The sequence below is a fragment of the Vanessa atalanta genome, chromosome 7, assembly GCF_905147765.1.
Source record: "Vanessa atalanta chromosome 7, ilVanAtal1.2, whole genome shotgun sequence".
NCBI classification, from domain to species: Eukaryota; Metazoa; Arthropoda; class Insecta; order Lepidoptera; family Nymphalidae; genus Vanessa; species Vanessa atalanta.
In genome coordinates, this window is record NC_061877.1 from 6,840,225 (window position 1) to 6,861,948 (window position 21,724).

Below are 21,724 nucleotides of genomic sequence, written 5' to 3' on the forward strand. Positions count from 1 at the left end.
TGGTTACTGGCCCCAGATATTGGCACCGTCAATGCGCTACCAAGCTTGGAATGTAAGCTGGTATGTTTTTGTATATGTAATTACATTGGATCGATCATCCTTCAACATATACATTATACACCATACATGCTGGTTTTATAAAGAATTACGTTTAAATAAGCGATGAGACTAGTAGGGCTGGGGCAGAGGACTTGTAAAAAGCTTAGCTTTTATCTAGTCGATCAACACAAAAATGTATTTCTAACTCATCGTGTCTTAAGAATTTTTGATTGGCGGCGACTAATGAATAGAGGAGATCCTTCAGACACAATGTACCCTAAATAACTTAGTTATGCCGTGCTGTATTGGTTCCGTGCATTTGTTGTATTGCCAAAAAGCTACCCCTTGACTGTCTTGAATAAGCATTCATAATATTAGAACTTACACTTAAGCATTGAGAGTTAGTCAGACAGACAGACGGTCATAAAAGGTTGCCAAATTTTATTTATTGCAGTGTTTTGAGCTGACCCTAAAGGGCAACGCGTATAATCATTTATGCAAATTTTGCGTCGAGTTCTTAAAGTAAGTTTGCAATCGAAATTTATGCGTGCTGTTTACGTTCAAACACAGACTTCCTCCGCAACCTACACAGACTAGGACATTAGACCGATTACAATAACTTCAAAATTAAAATACTTTGAAAAATGTTTTACTTTACAAATAAAATCCCTTGGGGACCGGTCCTTCAATTAGATCCGGGACTCCACTTCAAATATTTCAGATGTCTCAACAATGATTACTTATTTATTTAAAAAAATCCGAAATAAAAGATTTAAAAAAATATATCGAAGTGAGAATTTGGAATTCAAATAAAGTGAGATTCATTGTATAAACATTATACAAATGTTAATGCAATAAAAGTCTGAATCATAGATATTAATGTGCAGAATTTTTAAATCATTTTCGACAAACTTTCACCTTTTGTACATTTTTGTAAGAAAGTATTTAATAGACGCCTAAAACGTATAATATATACAGTTTTTTTTATAATAATATTTCGTACGATAATATTTGTAACGGTTATTATATTCTGTTACTCGGTGTATGTTTAGATAGTAAATCACGAATCCAAGGACAAACAATCGGTCTCAACCGGTAAGCGGCTTAAACATCAAATGGTAGTATAAAATGAACGTGTTTTCGTTCCGACGTTCTTCACGGTCGCACCCAGGTTTATATATAGGTGTATCAAAGCCGGTCAATGGATGTAGGCTAACCAGTGTCCAGTGTTTGTTAATGGACAGTGTGTTTCCGAAAGCCGGGTGCCGAGTCACCGGCCGAGCGTCCGGCGAAACGCCCGCTCTGTATTAGTATGCGACGGCACCACGACTTTCTACACATTCTTGGTGGCAGTCGGAGAAATGAGCGCCACCGGTGTACAGAATAATCATTGATAGTATAATTTAATCTAATGACTTCAGTATCTGTTTTGTCCTCTGTTTCTTTACTATTAGACGTATGTTTAATTAGAACTTTGTATATGATTTTAATAAAACCCTTTTAATTTATTTTTTAAATTTATTTTACCTATTTTTATATATATCGACTTAGACATGTGTTTGTTATACTTTTCTTAGAACACATTTATGAATTATTTTTTATAAGTGCAATAAAATCTCAGGACATTGTCACTGAATTTAAATACATAGTTAATGAAATTAACACATTTGACTGGTAATGTGCGATAAAATAGTTTAAGATATTATGTTACGGCAATTACTTTTATGATAACGCTCTTTAGTAGAGACTGTAAGCTTACGCTGAGCTAAATAATTATCTTGAAATAATAAGACTATAAAGTAACGTATTTGAATTATATATTAAATATGTTCTGCATCTTCTTGGTTTGTAATAAATATATAATAAAACAATTAATTAATAATTTATTTTTCTATATTTCAGGTGGCGATGGCCGGCGACTTCATCCTCGCTGTGGCGTCGATGATGATAGCTCGCTTACGAAGTGACGAGGTCACTCTTGTACTCAGTCAGGTACTTGCAAACAAAATGTTATCACATTTTTTAGGCTCCATCGCATGCAAACAATCTGATAAGTTCGCTACGTATCTGAATATTCATTCATTGCAAAACTGATCTCGTCGCTTCACAAATCATTACACTACTTAAACACGAAACAGGTTATTTAAGGAACAAATTAACTGACCTAAACCTAGATTGAATAATTGCTTTATAAATAAAAAAAAAAAACCTTTTACTTGTCAAGTTATTTAAAAGTAAGTAATGGTAGATAGGCTTGGAAATTCTTTTTTTTTTTATTATATCATATTTCCTCTTGCGTATATAATGTAGGCTTTACCTCCTGAACTCTTCTAGCGCTATTAAATCATTATATTGCGATGCATCCTGTTCACGCACATTAAAGTTGTGAAGACATTTATCGCTTTTTTTATTGAGCATAGTTATTTATTATTTATTTCGTTCGTATTGCCTAAGTTGGCAATTTCTATGTTACGATAATCTATTAGCATATAAATGAATGTTAGCAAATTTAGAATGCAAACATATAATTTTTCCTAACCCTCATTTTCGGGGTATCCTGGATAATTATAACCTGCTTAGTGTCTACTGAGTTCTACGAGAGTTATCTGATTGAAATTGTAATTTGTGTGACGTTCCTAGCTTGTTTCTGGGTTCCATTGGAATATGGCTAAACGATTTTTAAAGTTTTATTCCGTTTTTAGAAAAAGAATTCGCCAAATAAAATAAGGCTTGGTAATAAAAATAATACTGTTATTCTATATGATTCATTGTATACTTAAAACTTTGCAATTTTTATTTTATATTATTATATCGCCCGAAGTTTGGGCAGAAATGTATCTGCCGTAGCCATGAGGTGACTGAGTTTCATTTGTTTTATTATTATCGGCGCCATTTTTATTAATTTGCTTTACTGAAGAAGTGCAATTTATACATACATCTGCTTCAAAACGCATGTTATATAACGATTATATATTTTACGATGATACGAGTTGCTGTAATATATTATAAAAATATTTATTTCATTTAATTCAGGTAGTCACAGATTTGGTCCAAGGAGAATTCATGCAGCTCGGCAGCAAGGAGACTGAGAACGAACGGTTTGCGCACTACTTAACAAAAACGTATAGAAAAACTGCATCGCTCATCGCTAATTCTGTTAAAGCGGTAAATATTCTAGAACTTTTACAGAATTTCCAAAAATAAAATAAAAAATAACATGAGTTGATAAATAATTGTAATATATTTTATTAATGGTCATTGTTCCAGGTGGCACTCCTGAGTGGTGCCGACGAAAATACTTGTGAGCTTGCATTCCAGTACGGAAGGAACCTCGGTCTGTCTTTCCAGCTGGTAGACGATTTGCTGGACTTCGTTTCCTCCGCACAGGCTATGGGCAAACCCACCGCTGCTGATCTGAGACTCGGATTGGCCACTGCGCCTGTCCTGTTCGCATGTGAAAAGGTATTTTAGATATTTTTTTTGTTTACTTCAGATATCCAAATTTTCCAAATATCAAAATACTGGATTATCTTTACTTCTTTTAGTTCAGATCGTCTAATTGTGCACAAACAAAATATTTATAGCTTTAGATTTTCAATGTCAAGATTTATACTTTATGATTGATATAAGGACATTGGCGATTTATATATGTTTGTTAACTGATAAACAGAAAAAGAAACTTCTATGTAATATCAAATTCAACAAAGAGTGCTGATGTAAATCCCCTTACCGTTAGTAAACAGCGAATGGGTGCGGCAAGATATATTGACAATCTGATTACTTATGAATGAAGTGCTCGCTCAAAATTTTATACGAATATTAGACGTAAACGGTTGCGACATGACAATGTTAGAAGGTTATCTTAGGACAACGCCCAAATGCTGCTGCACTTTGTTCGTTTCTATTATGGTAACAGAAATAAAAAGCTACAACTGTACCTTGGATGATTTACATTATCTTAGACGTTATATAATAAGTTTCGATCAAATTGGATATTTTGCAATAAAGTTATTTTTTCAATTAGACAATCATAGACGTGTTTATATTATATTTGACGATAAAACGAGTGAAAGTAGCTTAGAAATCGTTTCCACTTCGCAATCTAAAAATATACAGACATCAAAACTAGATGCGCAGCGCAGCATGTTATCCGACTATACTGAACCATTTAAACTTCCAGTACCCAGAGCTAAACCCGATGATAATGAGGAGGTTCCAAGAGGCGGGCGACGTGGAGAAGGCGTTCGAGCTCGTGCACAAGTCGCGCGGGCTGGAGCAGACGCGCTTCCTGGCGCGCAAGCACGGCGTGGAGGCGGCGCGGCTGGCGGCCGAGCTGGCCGACTCGCCCTACCAGAAGGGGCTCGTGGTCACCACCGACCTCGTGCTCAACAGGATCAAGTAGCCGCCGCGGCTCCGCTCCACGCGACACCGAAAGGCATCCACGGTTCTCGGCCGGCGTGTATATATATCGTATCGTCTGCGTGTTCGCCATCGAACCTCCTTCGTCGACAACGCTTCGAAGTACTTTCCTCACGTGGGCGTGGTCGTCGTCGCGTGAACTTCTAAGTGCTCTCGAAGTGGAAACGTATTACCCGTGACCTTTAATCGGTTAAAGGTTCGAAAGACGTAGTACAGAATTTTGGATACCTTTTAGAAGGTAAAATGACGTTAAAAGTTATAATATGAATAAGATATGAGTGTGTGGGTTAGTTGTGTTTGGACACTGTGGTGATGTGTGCGTGTGTAGAGTGTCAAGTGTGTGAGATGATATGTTAATAGAGGTCGTAGATATTTTTCGTCGAGTGCTAGACGGCGAATCGAGTTGGAGGTCATATGTAAATCGAACACTCGACGCCGAGTTCACACGATGTGAATGATTTATTTATTTAATGTGTAATTTTCTTATTATTTGTTACAAATATATTCTTCCCTCACTTATGTGACCTGATTTACTTTAAGTTTCCTTTGGATGTCATGTTCATCGTAAACTGCCTGCGACCGATACAAGCCACTAGACTAGCGTGTTTGTGACTACTCGTTACTAAATATCGCTGTACATAAGTGTACAATATCATGCTCAACTTTAAATTTAAAGCAGGTCTACTTATATAACGTAGACGAATTTGTATATAGATATAATATGCTAGTTATATACGTCCATGTTTTATTCTTCGTTTTTGTGCAATTCTTCTGTTTAAGTATAGCGTTATAAATACCTGCGTGACTGCGGTTCGAATCATGTTCACGTTTAAAACTGCGATACATTTCCCAACTATCTGGCTATGTCATTTTAATTTGCACGTTGTAAATACTGAGTCATTGGATAAGTTACCCGCGTTCTCTTCGAAACCAATTACCTCAAACTCTTTAGTTTACACGCGCGTAGTAGAGGTGTACATGTATGTTCTTATATAGTATTAATTTGATAGTGTTGTACGAATGTGCACGACGTCGATGAGGCGACGTTGTCAGTAACGCTTAAGTAACGAAAATAAATATAAAAAAACAGCTATTTTAGCTGTTGATTGTAAATAATACGATGACATAAAAATTATTCAGAAATTACGAAAGAAAGTTTAAAGATCATTGTATAAAAGTAATATTTTATTTTACATAAATAATTAGTAGCTATTTTGAAAATAAGCCGACTTAATGACTAAAAGTAAAAATATTAAAATACAAAGGGATATATAATTACATACCTGTTACGATTTATTAAAATATTCTATTAAAATGTATAATTATAATGTTATTAGTTATTACGTATTCTTTTATTTTAGTCATTGCGTCAGCCACGAGTTGGGGTACTACAGATGATATATGTACATTGTAATGTTAAAAGGGAGTCAATGAATTTTATTTACATATGTATGTGTAGTCATATTCATAGCTTTTATTGATTGTAAATATTATTTTATTAACTTTGTAAAATGGTAAATCACGAATAATTTTATAAACATTACTTAAAAAATATTGTTTTATTTTAATATTCCTCCTTATTTAATCAATGTTTTTTTTTTTTAAATTAAAAGATGCCGTGCTTCTTTATCGCAGTTTCTGCCACATAATCATTGCTTGTTTTGTTTCCACTAATTAGCCGTCGGCACAGTGTCAAAATTGCACGGAAAGAATTTGATAGACTTTTCCGAACGACCGCTTGATGTTAGACTCCCAACAGTTATTGAAAATGCTTTTATGATCAACCGCTATGGTGGTTGATCAATGTACCAAAAATTATTTTTCGCTTATACCACAAACTTGGGTTCTAGGGTTCTATATTCTGAGTTTTGGTACACTTAAGCATTTTGACACACTGATAACAAATATAAGAGGCTAAATCCTAAGTCCAATCTAGAAAAAACTGATCTTAGAGGATAATTTTTTTGCGAAAATATATTTTTTTGGAGTTATTTTTATGTAGAGCCATTCGTTAAAAAATTAAATATTTATATAAACAGTATAACGCAAAGTCAACTTGTACAACTTGGAAGATACATCAAAACAATGTAGGTACTAGAAAACTATGTCTTAAAAGGCCTATAGAGAAGATCTCTATAGCAAGTGACTATTTTCTAAGACACACTCATAGTAACAAATTAAAAGTATTAGTAAAAAACTATATAAATATATACTTTTCTGTGAGCAAACCCGTCTGAGTCGGTACCACCCACTCACAATAGTTAATATTTCTTAGAGGAGCAATGGCTATGAGCGGTAGCGACCACTTACCATCAGGTGACCCATTTGTCTCAATATTATAGTTATTTTGGGTATTTACTATGGACTAAAATTGACCTTAACACTATAACTGTTATCAAAATAACACCGTTTACAAACTATGTTTAATTAAAAAAATTGTTCCCTGCAAAAATTTTTCATCTTTGTCTGGTGTCGCAAAAGAAAGCACAGTACGTTTTTGGCTTAACGTTAACGTTATCGTTCTAAAAGTTTCGACCTTCAGAACCAACCCCGTGGACGGCCGGAGACCAAAGTGGAAAATGTGGAATTAAAGGCTATTGTAAAAGCGAATTCATCACAAAGCACTCCACAAATAGCTGCAGGCTACGGGGTAAGTAATAGAGTTATATTAATCCACTTGAGGCTCATGAATTGAGTGAATCAGACTTGTAAACACGCGTCAGCTGCTGTGTTATTTTGCTCAACCGACACAATAATTAAGGGATTTTAAATCGAAACATTAGTTGTGATGACAAATGGATATTGTACGATAATCGGAAGCGCTTGTCGCAATGGCTGAACTCTGGGGACCCTTTTTTTTTTTTTGTTTAACGAGGAGGAAATGCATTTACGCATGCCGCCCGGTCGGGGGACCGGGACGGGTATGTGGGACTCAACCGGGAACTAATGCCCCGTGCCAGGGCACGCTAGTGCTAATGCCCTGTCCTACCCACTAAAACCATCCTCGGGTTTCCACCATGCCGCCGAGTGGTGAGGCCACGGGATCGCCAAGGGCATGCAACCGCGACCCCACCAGCGGCAGCCGCCCTAAGGCGGCTGAATATTCATGGAAAGCGCGCCTAGTGCGCGCCTTCCCCCTCATCCTCCACGTAAGAATGTAGCGAGCTCCCCCGAGTTCGCCACTGGAGGCTGGGCGTCAACGAAGCTGACGCCCTGCGGCGGATAAGATGGTAGGCTCCGCCGCTGACCGCCGGTGTAAAACACCTGGGAGGCTCGAGTAGCGAGCCCTCCCACTCCCTCCTAGCCAACGAGGCCACTCACATGGTCCGCCCTGACGCCGATCAGGGACATACCAGGAGCAGCCCCGCGGCATCCCTCCCGCCAGTCTTAGCCGTGGCCGACGAGCAAGCTCAAGCCGGCCCCGTTGCCCAGGGTACACCACGAGGAGGTGACTGACATGTACCCCGAACTCTGGGGACCCAGCCAATACCTGCCCTAAACGAAAATGGTAAGTTGCGTGGAAATTATTCATTCGAAATATGAAATCGGTATTTAGGCGTCTGCTTATAAGTAAAAGGTCAACGTTAAAGTGTTTTTCGATGGCATATCCCATCGGGTGCAAGGCCAGTTTATTAAATCAACGTTATAAAATAAATATATCTGCTTATTGTTTCTTTATTGACACCCTTGCGAAACCGGACCGGAGCGCTAGTGAGATATAATTATCCTATAAATAATAAATATAGTCAATTCACAAATAAAAATAAACATTATTTAGAAATTAATTGTTATTTCGGCGAGCGCCATGAGATCGCTTTCGTATGCTACCGTGACGATCGAAGAAGGTCCCTAGGTAGTAACATTGAGAAACAAGGTACTTTAATTAATTCTTAACAAAATTGTTAAATGTAAACGTTTCTCTTATTTAAATAGCAATAATGACCACATTCGTAATATAGCCAAAACCATCACAGTTATAATATGCAAATAACGTTGCATTGTGGTAGAAAATATATCTTTGAGGAATTTCGAAAAGTATAAAGGGGCTCCCAGATATGCATAATAAAATAACTTATCCAATCGGGCCAATTATCAAATATTATTAACTTATTGCTATGTTTGAAGCTAACGCAAATGAAATCTAGGGCATAAGTTGCTTTAAATAAATACAATAGACATTTCTACTCCATCATACTATATGAATACAATACAATGTGTCGTGCTTGCGGATATCGATCGGCCCGCGCCTGGTACCGCCAGGACGAAGCGAATGCCTTCTGAAAAATGACATGAAAAATTTAATCACCCTTTCAATAGGAACAGGCAACATTGATAATTTTCCCATGGAGCATATACTTCTATTTAATATGCTTTTTATATTTGATTTATGATGTAAGTATATAGTTAAAATTGTGTTTTCAAAATTTTATTACAAGTTTAAGAATTATTAATTTTTATCAGCAGAAACGCACCAAATACGTATGTCATCTTATAAGATAATTGATGAGTATGATGGGAAGGTAATTAAAATACACACCAAAATACAGAACATAGTTATAAAAAAATATTTCTAAACATATGAGAGAATGTATTTAGAAATGAATTAAAACGTATCGACTTTCTGATAGCTCGTCTGGGCATGTACCACTCACTTATCCGATATTTTATCACCAAACAGTAACTTAAACGGAACATACGGTACTAAGTATTGTTATGTACCGGCTTGAAGGATGAGTGAGTCTATAAGCATGAGGGGCATCTCATCTTAGTTATCAAGCTTGGTGACGCTTTTCATTTATTCGTATTTTCGTAATTTTACAATACAATACATACAAAGCATTTTTGTACCTAAATGTACATTTTATATAATTTCTTTTTAGGAATTAATTATTGAATTGTTGTCACTTGAATTGTATTTGAATATCGTTATACTATAATTGACATAAGTATCACTCAGTAAATTTCATGCAAATTTACGTACTTGAGATATGAGACAATTCTAAAAGGTTACGTGACATCGCCATATGCAAATCAAAAATTTGCTTGCTAAAATCTTTTGAAAGCTTTTATTCACGATATTTTTTATCGATACTTCGTTTAAGAGATTCTTACTTTTTTTAATTCGTATCTGACGAATGAAAAAATAATCTAAAATATAATTCCAAGTAAAGTAAATACCCTTCATGCTTGTAAATTCTAGAACTGATAACTACAACTTGATCCACTCTAGAATCTGTATACAATATAATGATGTGAAAATGATTAAAATAGGTACAAAATATGTTCTTGGCGTATATTTAAAAATGTATAAATAATTATTAATTTAAATAAAAATCGTCAAAATGAATGAACAATAACAATTTTTATAATAAATCAGCCACCAAGAATACGCCTGAATTAAAAAGTATGCTTGGCTGCTAGCGGTGCTTCGAATGAATAATATATTTTTATTCTAGGCGCTTAGCCATACTTCGTACAGTAACATAAATTCGGCTCAAACGATGTATTAAAATTGCAATTTCAATACATCGTTCCAGCCGAAATTCAAGTATCATGGTTGATGATTTGCTAAATTCATTAATGGTTCGTATCAAATCAAAATTAAACGAGGTAGCATGCAAGCCGAACGTGTTGTGAAGTGAGCTGTAAGTTAATTACAAGTGTAATTTTCAACGTTACTGTAAGATTTTTACTTAGACATATTTAAAGTAGTGTTAGGGATATAGCAATTAGTGAAAAGTAGTAACAATGTCCATATCTGTCTCATTGTCTTTGATTTATATAGTGATAAGTATATATAATTAGTAGTTATTAAACAAGACTTTATAGTTATATTAATACAGGCAGTTATCATATCTAAGATCTATAATTGCAAATATATTTAAGGTTCATAATCGTTTAACGACGTAAACAGGTAATCGATGATTAATGTATATACCTAAGTTCGTTTGTTATTGCAGGATAGAATCGCTGACTTGACTTGCTCTATTACTCTATATGTATACAAGAATATATATAAAGAAGAATTAATATAGACTGACAAATCAATTTAGCAATCTGTTCTCTTTGCACCACTGTATTGCGATGTTTAATGAGAAATCAGAGCTTGATGAATAAAGGCCAACCACTGCTCTCTGATATATTATAATAATTTATTCTATTGCGACGCTAAAATAAATTAATTCAATTTAATTTGGTAACCTTAAAAGTAATCAATGCTTAATACTTGACACGATCCGTCTTATACTGTTTGTTCTTTAGAAAATAATTAGCAGTCGATTTTACATAAAAAGTAGTAAGTATTTAAAAAGGTTTTTTTTTTATTTTTTATTCGGTACCGTAATACTTGACGAGGACAATGGAAACGTTTCCTGAAGCGTGCAGCCATCACATTTATATTTACTTATTCCATATACCAAGTTCGCAGTTGGAAACCAAATTTCGTATAGTTACAATCAGTGCTTTTAGCGACTTCCTTCTTTTGCATACAATAACTAACTTTAAAATTATACAAACATTTCTAATATAACTACAACCAACCAAATTAATTAATAATCATTTAAATTTTACTGATTATGTAAGTTATACGTTGTTCTTTTTTTTTAATTTGTATCTACATTCTAGAGTTTTACAATTTTTCTTAACTAATGTATAAATGTTTGCTTTGCATTCACGTCGACTACGAAGGTAAGTTTAATATTTTACCACATATATTTTTAATGTTTGTTTATTGGATCAATATTTTGACACAAGTTAACCTAATTATAAAATTTACTTCTATTAAATTACTGACTCGTGCCTTGCCGTTGGTTTAGTGGTTTGCTTCTATGACTTATATGTTCAGAATGGGAATAGGGAATGAAATTCAAAGTCGATCTCACAATTATAAGAATTATTTTTTTCTGAAATTCTTAGTAGGCAACTTCTTAGTAACTCTGAAAAGTTAAGTGTTTACACTTCCGTGCTTCCGAAAACTCGTAAATCTGGCCCCGTGCCTGAAGACTTCCGGTCGTGTCGGATTACCTTCCCATTAGTATGAGAGGAAATAGACAGTGCACTTTATTATTGAAGTTTGATTTACATCTATATTATTAGAATGCTTAATTTTTGTTCTTGTTGTTGTGTTATGTTCTTAATTAAAATTAAATAACCATCGATACTGTCGATAAACAATATTGTCGTATTGTCCGTTAGTCAATTAGAATTGCAATCCTGAATGATTTCGTTGAAATAAAACTAGATTGGTTATTTTTGATTAAAATAATATTTGTTTTCACACTCCTCGCGATATTCATTCTAATTAGTTTATTTTTACCTTATTTTACCAAAAGCCTAAATATTTCTATTTTCTAAGTGATATTATTTATTATTACTATAATTTATATGGAAAGTTAAGTTAATTGATGTGGCTAGGAAAAAAAACGTTTGCTGTTAAATTAACTCCAAATACCCTAAATACACTCTTCTTAATACTAATACTTTAATAATTACATGATTTAAAAAAGTATATTTAAAAGTGCTAGAAACAGCAGTAGTCAAATAAAAAAAAAAACTTTTGATTATCATTCAAATCAATGAACGAATATTACGTGAAACTTATCAGTTTAAGTGAACGTTGCACATTTCTCTTAAAACGAACTACACATACAACATAAATATTAAATATTACATGTAACATAAACTAATAAAACAATTAAATAATTATTTTTTATATCGCACTCGTCTTTTCCTGTTATTTATGTTTTAAGAATAATGTTAATACCATATACTCGTAGGAGATTAAGTGCTATATCTTCTGGTTCGGCACGAAGACGAGCTCGGGAGCGACTACGAGCCGAACAAACTCGTACTGAGGGCGAACGGCTCGCGAAAGAAAGACGTGAACAACGATCTAAAGAGAAGTTTGAACAACAGAAGCAGGTATACGCCGATTTTTTCAAATCTGATATCAAATGTTTTGTAACAACATTATACAAATCTCCTTCTCTATTAAGGAAGAACAAATTTTACAACTTTATCCAATAAATGAAAATTTTAATATTGTCTTTAAAAAATCGAAAACGCTTAAAATATATACAGTATTGTTAAAGTTTACTGTTGCGCTTTTCAAGAGATAAATTATTTATTATATATAGACTTTTTTGCGCCTTCGTTAGTGATTTTTATTTTGTAATTAGGTAGGCAGACGGGCAAATGGGCCATTGATGAAGAATATCAATTATTCCATATATTCCAATATATCCCTTGTCCCTTTAGTTACATTGGCTCACTTGTCCTTCATAGAGGATCATAACAATACTAATTATTATTGTTTGGCAGTAGAATATATGCAAGTAAGTATGTAAGTACCTGCCCAGATGGGTTTTGCACAAGGCTCTACTAATCAATCAAAATATAGGTTAATGAGAGATTTAAAGATATTTATATATAGACAATTTTGCCGATATCTGTCATTTTATATAAAACATTTAGGTTTAGTGACTAATATATTTTCATATTTAGCCTATTCCAATAGAAGAAGAAATTATGATATGCAATTAATTTTGCTTGCAAAGTTCCGATAACAGTTTCGTCGACTATCAAAATGCATTTTTGTCGGAAATCCAGACTCGATTCGACCAATGATATTAATTCGATGTTAAATGTTGTTTATTCGGCTTTTGTCCTCTTCGTGGATGAGATAGACTTCAAACAGCTTTGTCTATTAAATTTATTACAAGTACTATATGAAATGGACAAGCTGAAGAAATTTACATAACCACCAATTGTTCATTGTCTGTATGAGACAGAGAAAGCCAAAAACATTTTGAGGAGAAAGTAGTTTAAAATTTTTTGGTATTTGCAGCGGTTTGTAATATGACATAATATGTTATTGTGGCTTTTAAACATATATATTTATGATCTTATTAAACTTTGCACACATTATTATTTAAGATTTGGTATTGGAAGATAAGTAAAGTACGTTGTTAATATTCCATTGCTGGGTTTTCTCCTCTTGTGAAAAAGGCTTTAAGGAGCTTATTTCGTTACGCATACTATACGGTTTGACGAATACACATATGGCAGAATTTATCCAATACACACCGGTTTCTTTTCGATGTTTTTAGGCGATGACTACGAGGTGAATTATAAATACAACAAAAGTATCTATAAGACATGGAAATTTAGTAGTGCTTGCTGGGTTTGAACACACAATTTTCGTTTCTATTTTCGTGTTCCTTCAGCTCCCTGTAATATATGCATCACAAATGTTATGTTATAAATAAAAAACTTTAATTATAAATTTCTTAGGCCCGATTAGAGCTGGCGTCGTACGAGCCGTGGGGACGCGCAGGTGGCGGTGCGCCCAACCTTCGGAGTGTACGATTTTGCAACCTCCGCGCTATTGGTATCTACCCTGAAGATGAGCTTAAGGTATTTAATTTAGGCACTGTTAAGTTACTAAAAAAATAGCTCATTTTCCTTTGAGAAGTCAAAACGTCAACTCTCTTCAGAGATGTTTTCCTTATGGGTCGGTCCCCTTCACTATAATGGTCAAAGGCGATTAAAAAAATATTCCGTGGGCAGTTTTTACCACATCCACGAGTTAAATTAGGCTCTGATCTATTTTTTCTGAACCTTTGAGCTTATTAATGTATTGTAATTTTTATATGTAGAATAAACAATACAGAGATTTTTATGTATTTTAATAATGGAAATCGCTGCTCAATTTATTGTAATACCAACATGTTATACCAAGGTCAATTATGTAAAAAAGTACGTTCTTAAAGTCTATTTCAAGACGAAACGAATTATAATTACGAAACATATTATAATTTTAAAATTTAAGATGTTTGCATAAATTAAGAATTTATCAAATTTTAACTTTATTGGCTCATCATATTATGCGTTATTAGATTAAAGTCAAATTCAACTTTTGAACTTTACGCCGATTTATTGACATGAAAAAATAGTTTCGAAAACAAGCATCGGGTCTCGTCATCAATGCTTGGGGTTATAATGATTGTAATCAAGTAAGCGTTGTAATCAATCTGTATAAGGCAAGGGTCACATTGCGTTTGCAAGGCGGGACCGATGGATGACAGTGACATAACGCGAATACTTTAAAAGTGTGCTACATATGTCCTGACTTTCGCGGTAAAGAATTTAACCAGTGTTTATGTTTATTGTAACGAACACTACATTTACATTTATTAACTTTAAAAAATAGTATTGTTGACCAATGTCAAAAGGGTCTCCATTGCTTTACACATATCGTGTACTTTCAAAGCAATTTTCAGTGTATCTTAAAAAACACGCTTAATTTATTCTTATTATTTATTAGTACAATCATTACGAATAATTTATTTTTTAAAAGATATAGGTAGGGGATCGAGCAAATGGACCACCTGATGGTAAGTTATCATCACCGCCCATAGACAATGGCGCTGTAAGAATTAATGACCATTCCTTACATCGCCAATGTGCCACCAACCTCCCAAGGTTGATAGATGATTGATGAAGTTACATAACGTAACTTGTGCCAGTAGTTACACTGGCTCAATCACCATTCAAACCGGAACACAACAACACTGGGAACTGCTATTTGGCGGTATAATATTTGATGAGTGGGTGGTACTTACCTAGACGGGCTAGCACAAAGCCCTACCACTAAGTATTGTTAGTTAATTTGTTAATTAATCAGTGAGAAACACCATCAACACATACTACATCTATTTCTTCTTCTTATATATTTCGTTGTATCATAATATTAGTATATACTTAAAAATTGCAGGGCGTGGCTGCCCACGAACCTTGCCGAGGGTGGTCATCGCCTCGTCGCCACAGATGCACACCGCTTCGTCTCCGCGAAGATCCGCAACTTTGTTACGCTGATGTTTTACGGCAAACTGTTGACAATGACATAAGATATAAGCAAACGCCGAACCAACAACAGGCCTACAAACAAATTCTAGGTTTTACAAAAGATAACGAGTAACATTCATTTGACAAACACAAAATCATAGTTATTTTTCATCTATTATTTAGTGTTGATAATAGTTTTATAGATTCATAATGTGTACGATATCTCGTGAAATTAACTAGCTTAAGAAAGAGATACAAGAAGTGTAGGCAATAGGTAGCTTTAACTGTATTCATTAAATAAATTTCAGATGAAATGGTTGAAAAGAGACAGAAATCAATGAAGGATTCTATAAGACGCAATTTGGAATACGAGCGCAAAATGGTAAATTAAAAGTTATATTTTTATAAATTTCGATTTGCTTTTTAAATTATTTCTTTTACTTTTAGCACACGATGGATGGACCTTGGGGCAAGCCAGGACCAGGTGGGACGATTTGGAGGAATCCTCGAGATATTGGCTTAAATTTCTCTAAGTCTATGGTAAAGCAAATAATGAAATATTATGAAGGACAAATGTGCTAGAATAAGTGAATTAAATAGCTTGATTTAATAATTTTCAGGGTTGGACAAATAATGAAATTTTTAATAAATTAAGAGGTGAACACAAGCGACATAAAAGGTCGTCGCTTACTTTACCTAAAGTAAAGACAGTCGACGATTATCCCAATGAAGATGAAACACCAAATAAAGAAAATATAAAACCATCTAGCGTTGAAAAACTACCCAACATACCCGGTAAACAATTAAATCCAGGTAATAACGACTGTACTGATGAAAAATTTAAAAGTGGAGACAATGAACTTAAATATACTTCTAACAAAAATGGCAGACAAAAACGAAACCCCAATAAGAGTAAATTCGTAAAAAGGTTATCTAATGGAGAAAGAGTGGCGCGTAGAATTCCTGATGATGACGAGGACAACAGAGAAAGTAATGCCGTAAACAAAAAACTGACGCCAGAGGCTACAATACTACGTGTGACGGGAGGCATAGAACTTGTTCCATTGTTAGCAAGAAGAAGGCGCGTTGGTGCTCGAACTCTGCCTTCGAGCGATATCACACGACCTCCAGAGCAGTCATGCGAGTATGTATTAAATAAACAATAAGTAACTTATAAGTCCAATGCTATATTTGATCTCATATTAGAGGTTGTTGGGGATTGTGACATGTCTTTTTTTTAATGGAAGATTTTAACGTGAGTTGTTTAATATAAATCAATAACCATATTATTAACTTCAATAAGCACATGACTTACATGCTTTTTACCTGCATTCAGTAGGTATAAGTATTATGTAAGTTGAATACTTAGCAAATGATCGGTAACCAGTTTTTGAGATTTTTCTCCATTATATTATGTAATTAATAAGAAAATCTGATATAACACATAGGGTATAGAGCAATTCTTGCTCATAATTTCGTAAATTGAAGAAAATTAATATTTTATGTCATATTCAAACATTTCACACGTAAAGGCCACGCGAAGGCAAACCTGCAATGTTAGAGAAACTCTATTAATTAATTTTTCAAACTAACACATTGGAAATAACTCATTTTTGCCATAGCCACGTTTCATAACGTGATTTTAAAATGAGGATGACTTTGTCGTGTAGAAATACATATTTGTTTCCATACGAGTTTTGCAACTTTATAAAAATACAAGTTTTATATGTTTCATAATCATAGTGACTTTGTCCTTGTTTGGAATTATCAAAAGCTTAATTTTATTAATTGATATTTAATTATAATGATAAATCTATAAGTTCCGAAGTTAAGTTTTTGACATAGCTATAAAAATTAAAAAAAAAGTTGTGTAGTTTAATTATTTAATTGGTTGTAATTTTATTTATCAAATATAATACCCCAAGAATATTTAAGAAAAGTAAGGAATTCTTTTACCAAATCCATGCACTAAGAGCGCCTGGAATTGTTAAGTGTACCCAAAGGAATATGTATAACATTAACTATTATTCAAAGGTATCTTTTTTTTACTATAGCACAAAATATGATCGAATTATTTCAAAACATGAAGTAAAAATTGTTCCTTTTTTTCTTTAAGTGTTTGATATGATTTTATAAATTGGGGTCATATTGGTGCTTATTAATACTGTTGACGTCAATAATACTTAAACTCAAGCTGATGTCGCAACTTTCTATCAAAGGTCATGTCATTCGGAAGATATATTATAATCGCCCTGAAGAATGGTAGTACACATTGATAAAATCTTAAGTAATTTATAGATTTAAAACGATAGTGTCATAAAGTACAAGAGTGTTATTTATTAGTATTAATTTTCTTTGATTATATTTTGTCTGAATAATATTATTTTAGTTGTTTTTTTTTTGCTAAAAATTTGCGCCTACTCGAAAGATATCTTGAATCTCAATGAAAATATATTTAAATAATTTTATTGTTAAGTATATATTATAGTATTAAAATTTTGCCTGTTAGTTCAAAGTGTCAACATATAACAAGTGTGCACGTAGAACTAATATGTAATTAATTATTGCTTTTCTTATCATCAGATGGCGGGAACTTATGGATGTAGACTATTTAAGAGAATTGAAACATCAAATGCGTGTAAAAAGTGAAAAACAAGAGGTAAGAAAAAGATAGACACAAATTTTTGATGGTACTAAAATTGTTCAAAATACACCTTGAAATATTTTTACCAAAAACTTTTTCTATAAAATTTATGTTACCACACCATTTTTATAAATGTTTTATCTCATTTTGGGGAAAATGAGTCTCGAGGATATCACGTCCGGTAAGCACTTGCACCAGCCTCCTGCAAATAAGGTCACGTTGGGCTAGAGCCTAATTCGCTCCACCACCGCGGACCTAGGACGGACGCCAATGGCCGTAACTTAGGAAGGGACTCAGTTTCCTGATTTAGGAACTGGATTAAAAACAAATAACATACCTTGTCATTAGCCATATTTCACCTTGTTAAATTTTTTATTCTTTTCCAAAATGTTTCAAGTCACTATTGATCTGTTTAATGTTCTTTCATTGATAACATTTTGTCGGGTGCTTTATTTTTTCTTAACTTACACATGAAACTATTACCTTTTACTGCAGCATAGAACACGTTTCCACTTAATATAATCCCAATATTCTACGAATATGCTCTAGAAATCGGCTTAAGACTTGCAGTTCACGATGGATGCGGACATGGGTCTGAAAACTATCGGCTCCAACGGCCATTAGCTGCAAGGATATGCTGTGACAATTTCGGGGGAAAAAAGAAGGAAAGCGGGCTCACACAAACTAGGCTTAAATAAAAATAAAAGGAAGAGGAGGAAAGGAAAATCTCATTCCAGTTAGTAATCCGTAGGTGTAATCCTATGACGTTTAAGAAAACACCAGTTGAAGTTGAGGGCCTGGGAGTGTCGACTTATTTTAGAGCGAACAAAACAGCAGACCCATCGTCTCCCAAAGCGGAGGAGCAGCGCACGGGGCCAGAATGTAGGTAGCCGCCATCCTCGCGATGGCAAAAAACCTAGGATCTGAGGTTCCTCGTTACATTTGGAGGACGGCTACGTTATAATTGATCTCCTTCTGAGCTAAGACGGAAGAGAAGCAGCTTTAACAAGTCAATAAGAGCCGTATTTATCATGAAGCAGGGAACCTGAGGGCAGGTTATGCTCATTGCAGATTGGAGACGGAAATTCACCGATATGAACGTGACCGTGTCAGTCCCATCGTCTGTCCTTTCTACAGTGGAGTCACCGCTAGCTCGTCCGCTTCTGCCTTTCTTCCGGCTTCCGGATGCTCAGACAGCAAAGCTTCCCCCAAGCGAACGTAAACAACTCCTCCGTTTCGCTAGACCAGCTGCTACATTCCATGGCAGAATGGCAGGTAGATTTGGTTATGGCTTGCGGGCTCTACTTCGTTTTTTCACTTTTTTCACTGGGCGGCCACCATGCCGTTTAAGTCTGGGGGAACCGTGGTGGTCATCACTAGAAGTGGAACGGGCCACCCCCTCAGTGAAAACGAGGGGAAGCGGAGTGAACTTCTCCCTCAGCCAGAGCCTGGCGATCATTTTGAAGAATCAAGCATTCTGGGATTCCTAATTTTATAAACTTATGATATTGGGGAAAAACGCTTTCAAATTTAAACGAAGTCAAGAAGACTATTTTGAGCTATTTTGAGACCATAGATAAAAGAATAAAACGTATAATGGGAGCTAATTTATTAAAGTAATAAATGTGTTGAGCCTAAAAGTCTTCTCTGATAATTACTTCATCTAATATTGAACATCATGCTTATTTACGTATTGCAGGAGAGGCGCCGCGATTCAGCCGAGAGCGTCCAGCGACACCACGAGACGTGGGCTTCTCTGTGGGGGCGCCCCGGACACGGCGCGCCGCAACAACGCGGACGATACGCGCGCAGCAACCTCGCACAACTGCTATATGTACCACATCTCACTAACTCAAACATATAGTTCCCTTTTTGTACATCAAATATATTATTAATGCATTTTATCATCACATTTTGTTTACATTTAACAATTCCCGTTACAATTTACTTTTATTTGCATTTAATATCGTTTAAAATTATGAAAATAGAAAATTTTCTTATTAAAGAGATAATTACATTACATTAACAACCTGTAAATTTCCCATTGCTAGTCTTTGGCCTCCTCTCCCTTTGAGTAGAAGGTTTGGAGCATATTCCACCACACTGCTCCAATGCGGGTTGGTGGAATAAACATGTGACAGAATTTCGTTGAAATTAGACACATGCAGGTTTCCTCAGGATGTTTTTATTCACCGCTGAGCACGAGATGAATTATAAACACAAAGATTGAATAGAGATAAATAAATAATTAACTGACTAAAAAAAACACTATTTCCTATTTTTCATTGTAACATTTATAATTTTAAGCTAATAATATATATATTTATAACTTAAGTTTTAACAAACACGATTTTAGTAGTTAATACATTGAAATACATTCTGAAAATAAATAAATATATTCAAGAAACTCAAAACAAGATTACAGGCTGAAATTATTGAATACATTTATTATTACATATAAAACATTGTCAGATAATCAAACTTATTTTTTGTCAAACATTTAATGTATATTTTATGGAAATTACTAATTAATAAAAAGATTCATGCAACACAATGAAAACTACTAGTAGTGATTATGACTAGGTCGTTTCGGTGTTAAGGCATACGTATTGAATCACTGCTTTCATGTTTTGTATGCAGCCGTCCTTGAACTGCAGTTGTCAAGAGTGGTTGCGCCACGCATTCTTTCTGCCGGATTCGACGCCACGGCTGCATCGCTTATCTTGCACAACAGCTGCATTGACATCCAACCCGCTGTTACAATATTAAAGCGCTGTTGTTTGTTAATTATGCGCATTCAGAGTTATAACCATCAATCTTGTATATCAAAACATAACCCGTACATTTGAATCACATCACAGACGAACGTTTTGTATTTATTTTAATTCAAACGTAGCCTTTGATATAACACTTATTTATTGCAATTTGAAATTATAAACTGCAAATCTATATAAATCCATATCACGATGAATAGTTCTTTAGATAAAATTTTGAATAATAAAAGCACGCAAGGTGTATATAATGCTCTTATTGTTGTTACTATTGATTAGGACTATCAAGTAGTATTTTTATTTTGTTAAACACTTTGAGATTCTATTTCAGATTGTTCAGATTTTTTTGAAAACTGTAGAAGGCAAACAAGGTAAGCGACGGCGAGGGACAGTAATCTGAATAGCGAACGTGACTGTAATGGCATGATACGAAATGCGACATAGTTTAGTGGACGCTCTTTTAAACAATTGAGGAACTGCCTATATTCTGCACGTAGCCTCGCATCTGAAAATATATATTATTTATAATGATATATTATACTACACTCAAATAATTTGAAGATGAGTAAAATATGTAAGCATAATTTATAAAAGTTATAATCAGGAATATTCAGGAATATAGACTCAAGCTTAAAAATTATTATTTTTTTTAATTAAATTAAACATTTAATAAAAATAAAACAACAACAACAAAAAATTTTAAATGCAAAAATCATGTCATGAGTTTATTCGAAAACCCACACACTCGCACACACACACACACACACACACACACACACACACACACACACACACACACACACATACATATTCCCACACAAAATATATATAAGTAGATATGTGAGATATATATATATACTCAAATATTATTATGAACAAAAGAAATTAGTAGCAAATATTAACCAGTGCTTGAAAACATCCTGCCGGCGACATAAATATTCAATTTACTTAATTTTCTGACTGTCATGTCCATTACTATTATGGGAGCGAATAGAGATATACTTTT

The 21,724-nt window shown here is 34.2% G+C and overlaps 2 protein-coding genes across 2 annotated transcripts in view; both read left to right on the plus strand.

Annotated features, from left to right (window-relative positions):
* Window positions 1–5,966, plus strand: part of LOC125065283 (all trans-polyprenyl-diphosphate synthase PDSS1) — a 33,225-nt gene extending 27,259 nt beyond the window's left edge. Inside the window, exons 5-8 of the mRNA XM_047672813.1 lie at window positions 1,942–2,031; window positions 3,073–3,204; window positions 3,307–3,501; window positions 4,220–5,966. Of these exons, the coding sequence (XP_047528769.1) occupies window positions 1,942–2,031; window positions 3,073–3,204; window positions 3,307–3,501; window positions 4,220–4,441 (639 nt within the window). The 3' untranslated portion in view covers window positions 4,442–5,966. The remainder of the gene's footprint in view (window positions 1–1,941; window positions 2,032–3,072; window positions 3,205–3,306; window positions 3,502–4,219) is intronic.
* A 9,401-nt stretch (window positions 5,967–15,367) lies between these two features.
* On the plus strand, window positions 15,368–19,811 carry LOC125065435 (the record flags this gene model as incomplete). Its single annotated transcript, XM_047673016.1, has 6 exons — window positions 15,368–15,413; window positions 15,612–15,685; window positions 15,751–15,843; window positions 15,924–16,447; window positions 17,887–17,962; window positions 19,647–19,811. Coding segments are annotated over 6 exons (978 nt in total), but the record flags the coding sequence as incomplete, so codon positions are not given.
* Between the last annotated feature and the right edge of the window lie 1,913 nt (window positions 19,812–21,724).